The sequence below is a fragment of the Phascolarctos cinereus genome, unplaced genomic scaffold (assembly GCF_003287225.1).
Source record: "Phascolarctos cinereus isolate Bilbo 61053 unplaced genomic scaffold, phaCin_HiC Scaffold_726;HRSCAF=1367, whole genome shotgun sequence".
Classification (NCBI taxonomy): Eukaryota; Metazoa; Chordata; class Mammalia; order Diprotodontia; family Phascolarctidae; genus Phascolarctos; species Phascolarctos cinereus.
This window is the reverse complement of record NW_027556098.1, coordinates 319,584,567-319,598,311: the sequence shown is the minus strand read 5'-3', so window position 1 is coordinate 319,598,311 and position 13,745 is coordinate 319,584,567. Positions and strand designations below refer to the sequence as shown.

At 40.9% G+C, this 13,745-nt stretch overlaps 1 protein-coding gene across 3 annotated transcripts in view; it reads right to left on the bottom strand.

Annotated features, from left to right (window-relative positions):
- Nucleotides 1–13,745, bottom strand: part of MYO7A (myosin VIIA) — a 198,081-nt gene that overhangs the window by 8,515 nt on the left and 175,821 nt on the right. For all 3 annotated transcript variants that reach the window (XM_078156931.1, XM_078156932.1, XM_020989512.2), the window contains 6 exons: nt 12,513–12,618; nt 10,440–10,553; nt 8,042–8,129; nt 5,133–5,239; nt 1,622–1,807; nt 483–599 (listed from right to left, as the gene is read on the bottom strand). In XM_078156931.1, coding sequence (XP_078013057.1) covers nt 483–599; nt 1,622–1,807; nt 5,133–5,239; nt 8,042–8,129; nt 10,440–10,553; nt 12,513–12,618 — 718 coding nt within the window. The remainder of the gene's footprint in view (nt 1–482; nt 600–1,621; nt 1,808–5,132; nt 5,240–8,041; nt 8,130–10,439; nt 10,554–12,512; nt 12,619–13,745) is intronic.

Below are 13,745 nucleotides of genomic sequence, written 5' to 3'. Positions count from 1 at the left end.
AAATGAGGCAAGTTTGTAAAGAGCTTTGCACAGTGCCTGGCACACAGTAGGCACTTAATAAATGCTCATTTCATTCCTTCCTAACCTTAATTTGTCTACTTTTTTAAAAAATTGTGTTGATGGCCTGTGATTTTTATGTCATACTCATTACCTGATATATACTCCCAAACTTTCCTTAGTAACAGAAAAAAAAAGTGTAAGCAAAACTAACACAGAAACCGTGCTTGACAGTATATGACATTCTGTACCCATAGGTTCTCATCTCTCTACCACAAGGAAGGATTTTCCACCCCCTACTCTGGGATGTAAACTGCTCATTATGTTTCATTTTCGTTTCTGTTTACATTATTGTTGTCGTGTATCTTATTCTTAAGCCCTTCTCTTGGGCCCCAGTCCCCATCTCCTGCTAGCTCTTTCTAAACAAGACCTGCTCCCACCTCCCCGAAGCCCTTGGAAGATCAGGTAAGGGACAAAGTTCATACCTTCACTTCAAAGAAAGCTGACCCAAACGTTGGCCACTTAAATATCAGCTTCAGAAAGGCCAGCTTTGCTTCCTCTTTGCTCTTCCCGGCATGCTTGTTGAAATAGGCCACAATGGACTATGGGAAGAATCACAGATTATATCAGTGGGGAGGCAGCAATGGTACTAGCATTTATAATGTCACATCTCAGAGTGGGGAGGCATCCAAGGATTAGCTATCCTTCTGCTTTGTGTAATCTTCAGATGCCATAAACCTTTGTATGATATAATCCAAGTCAATAATAAAAATATTGTCCAGCACAGGGCCAAGGACACTCCACTAGAGACCTCCCTCTAGGCTGACCAAAAAGTGAACACACTTTTTGGACCTAGAAGCCAATTAGTTCTAAATCCACTCACCTGTACTATCATCTAACCCATATTTCTCCATCTTAAAAATCACAAAATCTCATAAAGACATAATGATCAATCTTATTAGATGCCTTGTTGAAATGCAAGTACAGTATGTCTATGGTATTTGCTTACTCTACCAGCATAGTATACATCAGTGCTTTGGACCTATGATTTCACTGGTATGGGTATTTCCTTCATTGATATAGATCATAATCCTTCCATGTCTTAATAGATAATCTTCATGAATTGCTATACCTAAAAAAAATCACCTAGTGGCTAAAATTCTGGCCCAGAACCTATCATGGTATCTTGCATGCAGTGGGCTCTTAATAAATGTACATTGAACCAAATTGAATTGAAAAGACCAGTCTGGTGACAGTGTAAAAAAAATGAAGTTAGTTGGGCCAACCTGTTCTTGTTGAACCACCTTGATAAACATTGGCTCTTAGTGATTGCAATTTCCCTATCTAATTGTTCATGAACTGTCTTTTTAATAATACATTCTAGAATTTTGCCAGAAATTGGAATTGAGCTCACAAGGTTATAGTTCTAAGAATCTACCTCCTTCTCCTATTTGAAAATTAAAATGACTTATTTGTTCCTTTGTTCATGCCAACAACTTTTAACCCCGCTCAACCACCTCTACTCCCAATCTCAGCCAATCAATAAACATGGATTACCTAGTATGTGCAAGACACTGTGGGATGCCAGAACACAGGGTGGAATACATTATCTGGTTCTGCTTACCCTTTTCCAGTCATCTGGTGAGATCTGCCGAATAAGGTCCTGTGGCACCAGCTCACGTAGCATCTTGGGAATGCTGGGGAAATAGGATTTATCATCTTCGAACTTGACCCTGTAGATCAGGGCTCCCAGCTGAAGGACTTCTTCCCGAGTAGACTTATGGTAACCACGAAGGTATTTGGGCAATTCCTGCAAGAGACAACAGGATGAGGACAAGGAAAAAGCTGACTCCTTCCTTCAAGAACTTTCAGTGGCTCCTTAATACCAGGCGTTCAAGTCCCTCCATGATGTCATTCAAAGCTAAATTTATTTTTTTCTTAAAATTATGATTTATTGATTTTGTCTTTATATCATAGTTATTTCAATCCTTCCCTGTCCTGTTTAAACCCTGCCAGGTGACGAATAATAAAAATCAATCAAAGCAGCCCAAGACAGTAACTGCATCTGACAACATATACAATATTCTATCCTAGTAATTCTCCCCTCTTGCTTCCCACCTGGCACAAAGGGGGAAGTATGGTCTCCAGGTCCTTCACTGGTTTTTCAATTACTCAGAGTCTGACTGCCTTCTAGAGATGACTTCATTTACCATGTTGTAGTCATGCACATATTGTTCTCTTGATTCTGCTTACTTCAACATCAGTTGATACAAATTTTCCCATGCTTCTCTGAACTCCTCATAATCATAATTTCTTACTGCACAATAATATTCCATTACCTCCATATGCTACAGAGTTTTGGGTTTTTTTAGCCATTTCCCAGATGATGAGAAATGACTTTGTTTCTAGTTCTTTGCATCACAAAAAATACTGCTACAAATATTTGGTGTATATAGAGTCCTTCCTGATTTTGGCCTCCTATGAGGTAGAAAGTTAACAGTAGCGTCTCTGGACAACTGAGTCACTTTGCTTACATAATTCCAAACTAACCTCTAGAATGACTGGACCAACTCACAGTTCCACCAACGGGGAATTAGTGCGCTTGTCTTCCCACAACCCATCAACATTGTTGCCATTTTTGTACATTTTCAACAATTTGTAAGATGCTATTTTCATTTGCACTTCTCTTACTATTAGTAACTTAGAGCATGTTTTCATCAGGTCATTTATATAGTGTACAATTCTTCTTTTGCAAACTGTTGAGGTAGCACAATGTGAGAGTATATATGGAATATATATATATATATATTATATGTATTTATATATATATGTATATATATGGAGAGAGAGAGAGAGAAGAGAGAGAGAGAGAGAGAGAGAGAGAGAGAGAGAGAGAGAGAGAGAGAGAGTATATATATGGATATAGAGTCAGGAAGACCTGGGTTCAAGTCCTACTACCTTTGATACATACTGGCTATGTGTGGGCCAAGAAAGTAACTTAACCTGTCACTGCCCTCGAGAACTCGCTAAGACTGTAAATTGCAGAAAATTTGACAATTTGTATTGGTAGAGGAATTTTTTATGGGGAGCTCCCTACCAAATGCAATCATAGGTCCAGCTTTGAAGGTATACCTGTTCAAACTGTTAATATCCTTTGACTAGCCAAGTGTGGTGGCACACACACACATCCCAGCTACTGGGGAAGGTACAGCTGGTAGATCTCTTGAGCTCAGGAGTTCTGAGCCATAGTGGACTAATCTGATCAGGTGTCTATTCTAAGTTCAGCATTGGCACAATGAGTCCCTAGGAGTAGGGCTTACACTCCACTCCCCTATTCCTGATTACATCACCTCCCTCCATAATCATGTCTTCCCAGTACTCACATAAACTTTTTGCCCTACCCTCCCTAACTGGGTGAGCTTCTGATTTGTGAAGGCAGGGTTGCTGTAGGGATTGGAGGAAGTGGTCATTTACAGGGAAAGGGGAGGGGGTATCTTCTGCAGTCTGCATGATAAGGTTCCAGCACTCCCAAAGGATTCCCCCCCCAAAAAAAGGAAGGGTGACATAGCCCATGTTGGAAATGGAGCAATTTATAGCTTCCATGTTAATCAGAGTAGGATAAGGATAGTGAGTAGCCCCTGTACTTCCAACCTGAGTGAAACAGGCAAACTGAGTCTTAAAAAAAATCATTTGAGCACTTATCCATTGGATGTTATTTTATTTGTCAATTTCCTATATATCTTAGATAGCAGATTTTTATCAATGGTATTTGATGTAAGCATTTTTCTCAATCTACTGCTTCTCTTCAATTTTCATTGATTTTATTTGTGCAGAAGCTTTTTAATTCTACTTAGTCAAAATTGTCTATTTTATCTTTTGTCATTCTTCTAGTTTAGTTAAGATTCTCCTCCAAGCCATAATTGTGAAATACACTTGATCTCAGACTCTTCTGATATTTTATGATATGGCTAACATGGGAATTTCTTTTGCTCGACTATATATGTGTGTGTGTATATATAATGGGTTTTGCTTTTCTTGCATTCTCAATGGGTCATTGAGGGGAAAGTGAGGATTCAAAACTGAAAATAAAATAAAATTGAATTAAAGAATAAAATAAGATTATACCTCCTAAAGTTGTTTTTATGGTGGGGCATTTTATCTTCAGGTTATAGTTCCATTCTGAGATTATTATAAAAATATTTGGAGCTAAAACTAATTTCTGCCAACTTGCTTTCCATTCTTTTTTCCAGAAGTTTATAAAAAAGTGAGTTTCCAGTAATTTATTGTTACTAGGTTTATCAAACAATGGGACACTTTTAAATTTCAGTTGCTTCTGTTTCTTTCTTATCTAGTCTGATCTACTGATTTATTTTTGTTTTTTAACCAGTACTAAATAGTTTTGATGATAAATGCTTTATTATATCATTCAAAATCTGTTCCCTTCACTTGTATCTTTCCTCATTATTTCTCTTGACATTCTAGACTTTTTCTTCTTCTAAATGAATTTAGTCATTATTTTGTCTAGCTCTACATATTAATCCCTTGGTTTTGATTAATAATTTGATTAGTATTCACCAAATTTGTAAATTAATTTTGATATTATTGTCATTTTTACTAATATTAGCACAGCCCAACCATGGACAATAAATCTCTCTTGAATTATTTTTCTCTAATTATTTCTGTAAAGAAAATTTACAGTTATATTTAATAAATCTTGTCTTTGTTTTGGTAGATACTCTTTGGATAATACTCCAGTTGTCCCTCATTTTCCCTCTTGGAGCCTCAGGTTCTTCATCTGTAAAATGGGTACAACAATCCCTATCTAATGACAGAGTTCAGCATCTGGAAGGGAAGGCTCACTGGAGGAGGTGGGGCTGGGGGAGTTGGGTGGAGGGGAAGAGAAGAGGGAGGTGGCCTTGAATCAGACCTGTCTTCATATCAATTGACTAATAAACATTTATTAAATGCTTACTGTATGCTAAGTGCTAGATCCCTTTCCTAAGAGCAAAAGCCTCCCTAGAGGTGCCATCACTGGGCAGCCTTGGGTCTCAGAATTTCTCTAGGTTTAGGAAGAAAGAGAAGCTGCTCCTATCTTTCCAGCAGCATGGATTGATCTAAGAATGGCCCATACTCACCTGATAATAGTGGAAAATAGAATCTGCCATTGGGTCCTTCCCAGGAATCGTATTGGTCCACAGCTTCTTCATGAAGAACACTTGGTAGGTGAGAGAAGGCACAATCCCTGCAAAGATAGGCCTGTTGTCAGCTTGGGCAGGCCTGGAAATGAAACCTATGGGTCTTGAGGGTTCCTCGGCACCGTCAGCCTTGGCTTATACTACTGCTCACCATCAACCAATTCGTCAGTCAGTCAATCAATCAATAAGCATTTATAAGCATCCCCTAGGTTCCAGGTAGTGCTGGGGCACTAAAGACACAGATACAAAGAATGACACAATCCCTACGTACAAGAAGCTTGGGCTCTAATGAGAGAGACAGCAGGTACTTATATAAATGTATACAGCATACATATGAGGTGAGTAAACATAAATGTGTAGAAAATAATTAACTACAAAGTGGATTGGGAGGCAGGGCACCAGCTTTTGGGAGAACCAGGAAAGGCTTGATGCAGAAGATGGTGCTTGAGAGGCATCTTAAAGGAAAAGAGAGACTCTCTGAGGCAGAGGTAAGAATGGAATGTATTCTAGGTATGGGGGTATTCTAGGGAAGAGGGGCAAAGAGACCAATTAGAGGTTATTACAATAATCTGAGGGGAGGTGATGAGGGCCTGGAATACCTTCTCTTGTGTGTCCCCACTCACCCAAGCTGGTGAATTCCTCCATGTTTATCTTTTAATTCTTACTCAAAAGCCACCTCTTCCAGGAAGCCTTCCCTGACTGCTAAGAACCCTCCCCTTTAGAACCTCATATGGCACTTTTTCTTCATCTCTCTAATGCATATAGCAGGTAATATTGGATGTTACACGTATCTGCTTATGTTTGATCCTCTACTAGATTGTGAGCTACATGAGGGCAGGGACTATGTCTCAGCTAAGCTTTGTATAAACCCCACATCTCCCCAGCATCTAGCCCAGTGCTCTGCAGGCTTAACATTTAAGGGGGATTGTTGAAATGGTTCTGCTCCCTCTGACCTTAGAGGAGAGACTCCAGGCCAAGACTCTAGGCAGAACAGGCACGTGGTAGGAGATAGAAATTGTCTGGCAGAAAGCCTAGGAGCCCGCAGACTTGGGCTCTAACCCAGATCTGCCCCGAATTTATATGTGACCACAAGTGGCTTCCTTACTCCAGAACTCCGAATCAGCATCTGTAAAAATGAGGGGTGTGTGTGTGTGTGTGTGTGTGTGTGTGGTGGGAGGGAGGGGGTAGTAAATGAATTATAGATCATAAAATTATAAGATTTGGAGCTAATTTGAACCCCTCACTTTACAGAGAAGGAATCTGAAGCATAACGAATTTCTTTATGGTCCCTTTCAATCCTTACACTCTTTGATTTGATGAGGTCAGAATTCAAGATCACTGACTGTGTGTCTTTGGACAAGTAAGTCACTTAACCTCTCTGTATTCTAGGCAACTCCCTAAGACTATAAATTGGAGAGAAGGTTAATTAATAGAAGGAGTTTCCATGCTTGGGAGTTGCCTATACCAATAAAGTCACATGTCCTAACCTATCCCTATCTATAAGTGTGTATGTTTGCATGTGTATACATACAGACGTATAACTCCCTAAGACTATAATTTGCAAAGAGGCCAACCTACATTAGTAATGGGAGTTCCCTTACTTGTGAGTTGTTTCCCAAGCAATACATATATAATATTATACATTACACATATATTATAATTATGTGATTAATATAATCATTATATGTTATATATTATATATAGAATATAGTTGTCTCCTAGGCAATGCATATATGATATTAAATATAATACAGTATATATTAATTATATATGTAGCCACACACACACACATACATACTTATGTATATGGATAGCTATGTATGTGTGTATATGTATGTGTATCTACCAGGATGGACAGTGATCTGGGGCCAGAACTGAATAAGAAAATGGTAGCAGGTTGAATTGCATGTGGGAAATTGTGCTGCATTTTCAATGGTTCCAAATTACTACCTTACACAAAACCTGATTGTTTCTCCACCAAGAGTGTTCCACTGATAACAGCAGCAACAACAACAGTAACTAGCATTTGTATAACACTTCAAAGTTTACAAAGCACTGTACATGGCATCTCATGAAGAATTTAAATTACCAATGACCCAAAGAGGAATGGAAAGAAATATGGCGGTTCTAAATAGCAGGTGGCGCCTTGCCAGTGATGTCTTATGTGCAAGAAATGATGTAAAAATCTATGATCCAGGGAATGTAAGATCAGAAGGGGAGGTGCGCAAAGGGATAACAGATGAGGGCCTCCCTGGGACCCTATACCCTAGAGAAAGACCTTTAATACATTTTCTGCCTCTGGGCAGTTACAGGAAGACTGGGATGTATGGAATGAGAAGGCATGGATGGATGGTGATCTGTACCCATGGATCTCTACATATACCCATAATGATCATGGAGAATCATTGAAAAATCTTAGTTCAATTCAAAAGACATTTAATTTTAAAAAAATTAAAAAGCTCACTAAGTGCAGAGTCCCCTAGGAGATACCAAGATAAAGTGGGACAAGGTCTTAGCTCTCATTGAAAGATAGTAAATTAAAGAATCAGGGAAGGGCCCAGGAGAGATCAGTTTATCTACCCTCCCTAACCCCAGTTTCAGGGAGGTGGACAAGTAGAACAAGTAATTGTAGGTTACCTTTAGGAAGATCTCATAAGGCATAATGGCCCCAGATACCTTATGTTGACCATTGTAGGTTTTTATCCCGAGACTCAAGTTCTTAGGATGTGTGACCTTGGGTGAGACAAGGTCCCTTCTCCGGACCTCAGTTGCCTTCTCTGGTCATGAGAAAGCTGGACCAGATGGCCTTTAAGGTCTCTCCCACTTCTAAAAAATTCTCAGATTGTTACCATCTTTCATGGGTCTTGCTTTTTTTATCCAGTCTGTTAAGTGTCGGACGAAGTCAAAGAAGAAATCACCCTCAGGGACACTGATGACCTGGAGAGAAACATCTCCATTAGGGCAAGGAGACTGACAGGGGACCCATGTTTTCAACTTCTTACTACTACCCAAGTTCAAACCCAAATTACCTCTTTTTTTTTTGTTAAAGACAAGTCCAAACTTTATTTAAAACTACATTTTACATTTAAAATTACTAAAGAAATCACAATGAAAAAATAAAAAAGAGAACAGTGTAGCAAGCCTTTTGCCTGGGATGTTGTGATTCTCTTCTAACTATCCCTCCCCTTCCCCAGTCCATATCATAGAGGCCACAAGAATAATGTTCTAGCTCCCAACTCTGATCATATCACTCCTCTGCTGGAGATTCCCCCTTCCCCAGCAGCTCCCCAGTGCTTAAAGGAGGAAGTCCAAACTCTTTAGCCTGGGATCTAAGGTTTTCTACAATATGGCACCAACCACCATTTCCAGCTTTATGTCCCACTCACTAATCCCCTTGGATTATATACCCTGTGCTTTCAACAAAAGGGCCTCCTTACTATTCTCCAGAACTATCCTTCTCTTTCTTGCCCCCATGCCTTTGCTCACACCATTGCCAGGAGTCCCTTCCCTTCCAAGGTCTATTCATTTCATTCCTACCCTGTCCTACAAGTCGCAGCTTCCTAGGTTAAGTTTCCATCATTCCTCCTACTACACATACTTATATGTATATAAATGCGTGTATTAAATAGAGAGTAATGTTAGCTTCTAAACTATTGTTAAGAACAAAATAACAAAGTAACAATGTTCTGTAAAAGGAGAGTACACAATTCTCAGAGAACTATATACATATTTGTTCATACATATTTGTATGCATGCCACACATACATACTCACTGCCCATATAGGTCTGTGTGTGTATATATATATGTATATATGCACATATATGATTATACATGTACATGTATGCACATGCACATACTTATACACAAGGACTGTACATATAGGTCACATGTATGATGGAAGAATATATATAAGGAGAAACCATTTGGCCCACAGGGATTGTCTCCATGAGCCAAATGTCCCTTCTCCTTGCCACGGTTTGTAATGTCAATAAAGCATTTTGCTGACTTGTACCCTAACCTTTGAGCACTGGGTCTTTTTACCCTAATATATGATCCTATGCAATACATACATATATGTCCTTATGTACATATAAGATCCAATGTACATAGACTATGTAAGTCTAAGCTTATACTTAGAGGTTTAAGAAAAGTCCTAGAATGGAAAGATTACTTTGGGCTGGGGCAGAAATGGCTGGTTATGGCGTAGGTGCTCAGGGAAGACTACTCACTATCTCCCAGTCTCACTCTGTTCTTTCCACCTCAGACTATCTCCTATGCCTGGAATGAATCCTTCCCCCTCCCCAGCCTTCCCCCTAGTTAGAACAATAGAAAGTAAGACTCTTGAGGGCAGGGATGGCTTCATCTTTGCCTCTGTATCCCCAGCACAATATCTAGCACATAGTAGGCACTTAGATGTTGAATTGCACTGGAATTTCTTCTTCCCTTCAAGGCCCAGCTTAGGTAGTTCTTCTTCGATGAAGCCTTCCCTGATTATCTCTAACTAAAGTGATCCCTTCCTTTATGGGGTTTCACACATCCTTTGAATAGGCGCGCTTATACTTATTTCCAGATTTTTATTTTATTGATTTTTGCTCCTGTCTTGTCCTCCTCACTACACTTTACAATCCTTCTTTGTGTCCCCATAGCACCAAGATCAGCAGCCCGCGCATTGTAGCCAATTAGTAGATGGTTCTTAGATTTGATTTTCTGCTACAACTCAAGGTGAGCCTTGAAGGGTGGGGTTGGAATTCCAACAGAAGGTGGGAGGTAGAGACACTCTAGATGTAGGGAATATAAGCAAAGGTGGGGAGATGGGAAAGTCTGGACACAGATGTCTATACATAGCAAATAACAGGTCTTGCTAGGAAGATTTTGTACACGTGGGAATCTTTCTTCTGTCTCTGACCTCCCTGGAGTATGTATTTGCTTAGTATAAGCATTGCTGTCAGAGGGTAGAAGCAGTTTAATGATTGTCTAGACATGAGGCCAAATTGTTTTCCAGAATGACTGGACCAAACATAGTTCCATCACAAGTGTATTAGTAGGCCTGTCTTCCCACAGTCAAGGATGTATAAGAAATAGTGAGATCTCTAGTTTGTCTCCCTAATTGAATTATCAGCTATTCTACCAGTTTAAAGTCTATTCCACACCCTTCTTTTCTCCCACCTCCCCACCAATACTTAATCTAATACATTCCACAACTTCAAGCTGTCCATGCGGATTGATTGACTGACTGACGGACTCACCTTGTCAGAAATTTTAACAAAGAGGCTGAATCCATCTGAAGCCTTCAGAAGCAGCCTGGTGGAGATGCTCTGACAGAAGTCCTTGGCCTTGGTGCTGGATTCTACCTCAAAGGCCTGTGTGGAGGGAAGAGGGTAGACGCCTTCAGAATTCTCTTCCAACAGGGTTTGCGCAATCCCCAGCCCTTTCCCCCTCATAACCTATATTCACATGACCTGTTTTCCAGGGGTCTCCTTTGGAGCTCTCTCTTACCTTCCTACTCACTCTTCACACATTTGCTGCAAGAAAGTTGAGGAATGTTTTTCTTCCTTTGAACTTCAGACAATTCTACCTTGGTTGCTTTGACCTAGGAGGTTTCTTCTCATTGTGGTCTAATTGTTCGCCTCCTCACGACCACCATTGTCCTCTTTCTGTCCTCTCCCACCTCCATGCCTTTGTCCAAAGTCCCACCCTCCACCCCACACCCATGCCATCTCCACCTCTTCATCTCCTTCAAGACACATATCAGGTTCTCTCTCTTCCATGGAAGGCTAAAGAGCAGGCAGTAAAGTATAGTGGAAAGAGAAGTGGGCTGGAAATCAGAAATCAGAAAACCTGGGATTCAAATTCCAGCTCTGCTACCATCTGTGTGACCTGGGACTTTATCTCTCCTGGCCTCAGTTTCTTCATCTGTAAAGTGAGGATCATAGTTCTAGAGCTAGAAGATATTTCAGAGGCCAATGAATCCAACTCCCTCATTTTGCAGATGAGGAAACTGAGGCCTAGCAGGTTAAGGGACTTGCCCAAAGTCACAAAGGCAGTCAGCAGTAGGACTTCTGTCCAGGTCCTCTGAGTCCTTACTCTTTCCACTATATAATTCTGGACTAGATAAACTCTAAGTTTCCTCCAAGCTCTAAAAATCTAAACCCTCTCTTCCTGAATCTTTTAAGCCTCCATGTTTGGCCTTTCCTACGTATTTCATCATTCTCTACCTCATGTAATGTTTATTTGTGCACACGTCCAATTACTTCTATTAGAGCAGAAGCTCCTTGAGGGCAGGGGTCATGCCATTTATCTTCTTTTTATCCCTAGTGCTAAGCACAAGGCCTTGAATGCAGTAGACATTTAATAAATACTTGTTTTTCAAAATGTCTGTCAGTCATTAAGATTCTGTCCTGCCCCATGAAGTCACAGCGTGAGTTCATGATGCAGGAGTTACCTGACGAACTCCATATGGTATTGGAATGAGCAAACGACCCTAAGGGTAATTAGATAATTATTTTAGGATAATTAGAGTTTTTCCAGCATAGAATGGGCTGTCTGGAGAAGTAATGAGTAGCCTGCCACTGGAGGTATCTAAGTACAGGCTAGTTGGCTGCTTGTCAGGGATGCTAAAGAAGAGGTTCCTGCTTGGGTAGGGGTTCATCTAGATGTCCTCCGAGGTCCCTTCCAGCTCTTCCATGGCTCCGTATTCTTTGAGGAGCTGACTTCTAAGCAGTTAACTTGTGGCTGACTTAGCCAAGATACTAACAATAAGAAGGGCAGTGGGTGTTGTCAGGGATGCCAGCCGTAGGACTTGCAAATGAGTAGAGTAAGGGGATAATGTTAATGAACTAGCATTGAGAGAGTGATAGACAAGGAAGCCCACCTGGCCTTGAAGGCCATGGCCACAGGAGAAAAAGGCAGGGAAATCCTACCATAGGTGAGTAGGGTAAAGGACAAAGGTATTCACGTGGTCCCTGAAAAAGAACAGAATTATCAGAATTCCTAGTAAGATTCCCACAAAGCTTGAGAATATAGGAGTATGGTCAATTACAAGTTGATTGTGGAATCTAATCAAATAATGGTGAGAAGAATGGATCTGGAGGCAAAAGAGCTGGATTCGAATCCTGACTGCCAAATACTGCCTACATAACCTTAAGGAAGTCACTTCTCTTTTCCCCCCTTTGTAAAAGGAGAACACTAGACTGGGCGATCTTTAAGTCCCTTCCAGCTCTGAGGCCCATGACAGGCACCCTGGAGTACCTTTGTCCTGCTGCCTCCCATGGTCTAACCCAAGGCAGGGAATGAAGAAGCCCCATCAGCCTTTAGCTTACCTCGTCGGTGTCATCAGGAAAGTAGACTTTGTGGAAAATCTGGGTGGTTTTGTGCTGGATGGCCTCCACCTCCACCAGATGGGGAGGGTACTTCCGGGAGCCGTTCCTGAAAGGCAAAGCATCTCACTCACTGTCAAAGACCAGGGAAAGTGCAGACTTGGGTGGGGGTCCAAGGACTTACTCAGCAGCATGGGTACAGGGTGACTAGTGAAGATGCAGGGACGCCCATCCAATACTAGAGTCCATCAAACCTACAGAGAGATGCCCAAGATGCTCAGGAAGCCCTTTGGTTATTTCCTTTTCCTTCATTCCTCATGACCATTACATTAATGCAAATACAATCCCTGCCCTCATGAAGGTTACAGTCTAGCAGGGGAGCTATGAAACATATCAACAAGCACTAACCGTGTACCAGAAGCTGTGCTAAATATTGGGTAAACAAAGAAAGACCAAAAAAACCATGATCCCTGCCTTCAAGAAGCTCACCTCCTAATGGGGAAGACAATATGGAAATATCTAAATATTATGTGTGTAGGCAGTCAGGTGGTGCAGTGAACCTTGAGTAAGGAAGACTCATCTTCCTGAGTTCAAATCTGGCCTCAGACATTTACCAGCTGTGTGACCCTGGACAAATCACTTAACCTTGTTTGCCTCAGTTTTCTAATCTGGAAAATAAGCCTGAGAAAGAAATGACAAACAGGTATCTCTGCTAAAAAAAACAAAACCCAAATGGGGTCACGAAGAGCTGGACATGACTGAAAAGAAATGGCAAAGCACTCCAGTATCTTTGCCAAGAAAATCCCAACTGGGATCATGGAGATTGGGAGACACCACTGAAATGATGGAATAACAACAAACATGTGTGTATGTGTGTGTGTGTTTATGTATAAATATATACATATACATGCATTCATATATATATATACATATATATACACACACATGTGCATACACACACATACATATTATGAGAGGTGATATTCGAGGGAAGGCACCAGCAGGGAGCAGAGGTTGGGGGCCTAGAAAATTCTCCTGTAAGAGGTGGGATGTGAACTGAGTGTCTAAGGAAGCCCAGAGGTAGAGGTGAGGAGGAAGAGCATTCTAGGCATGAGGAACAGTCAGTGCAGAGCTATGGAGCCAAGAGCCAGAGAGCCATGTGTAAGGAGCATCTACGTACACAGATAGCTCATGATACACACATGAGCAGTACACCAGGGACATACAAGACAAAGT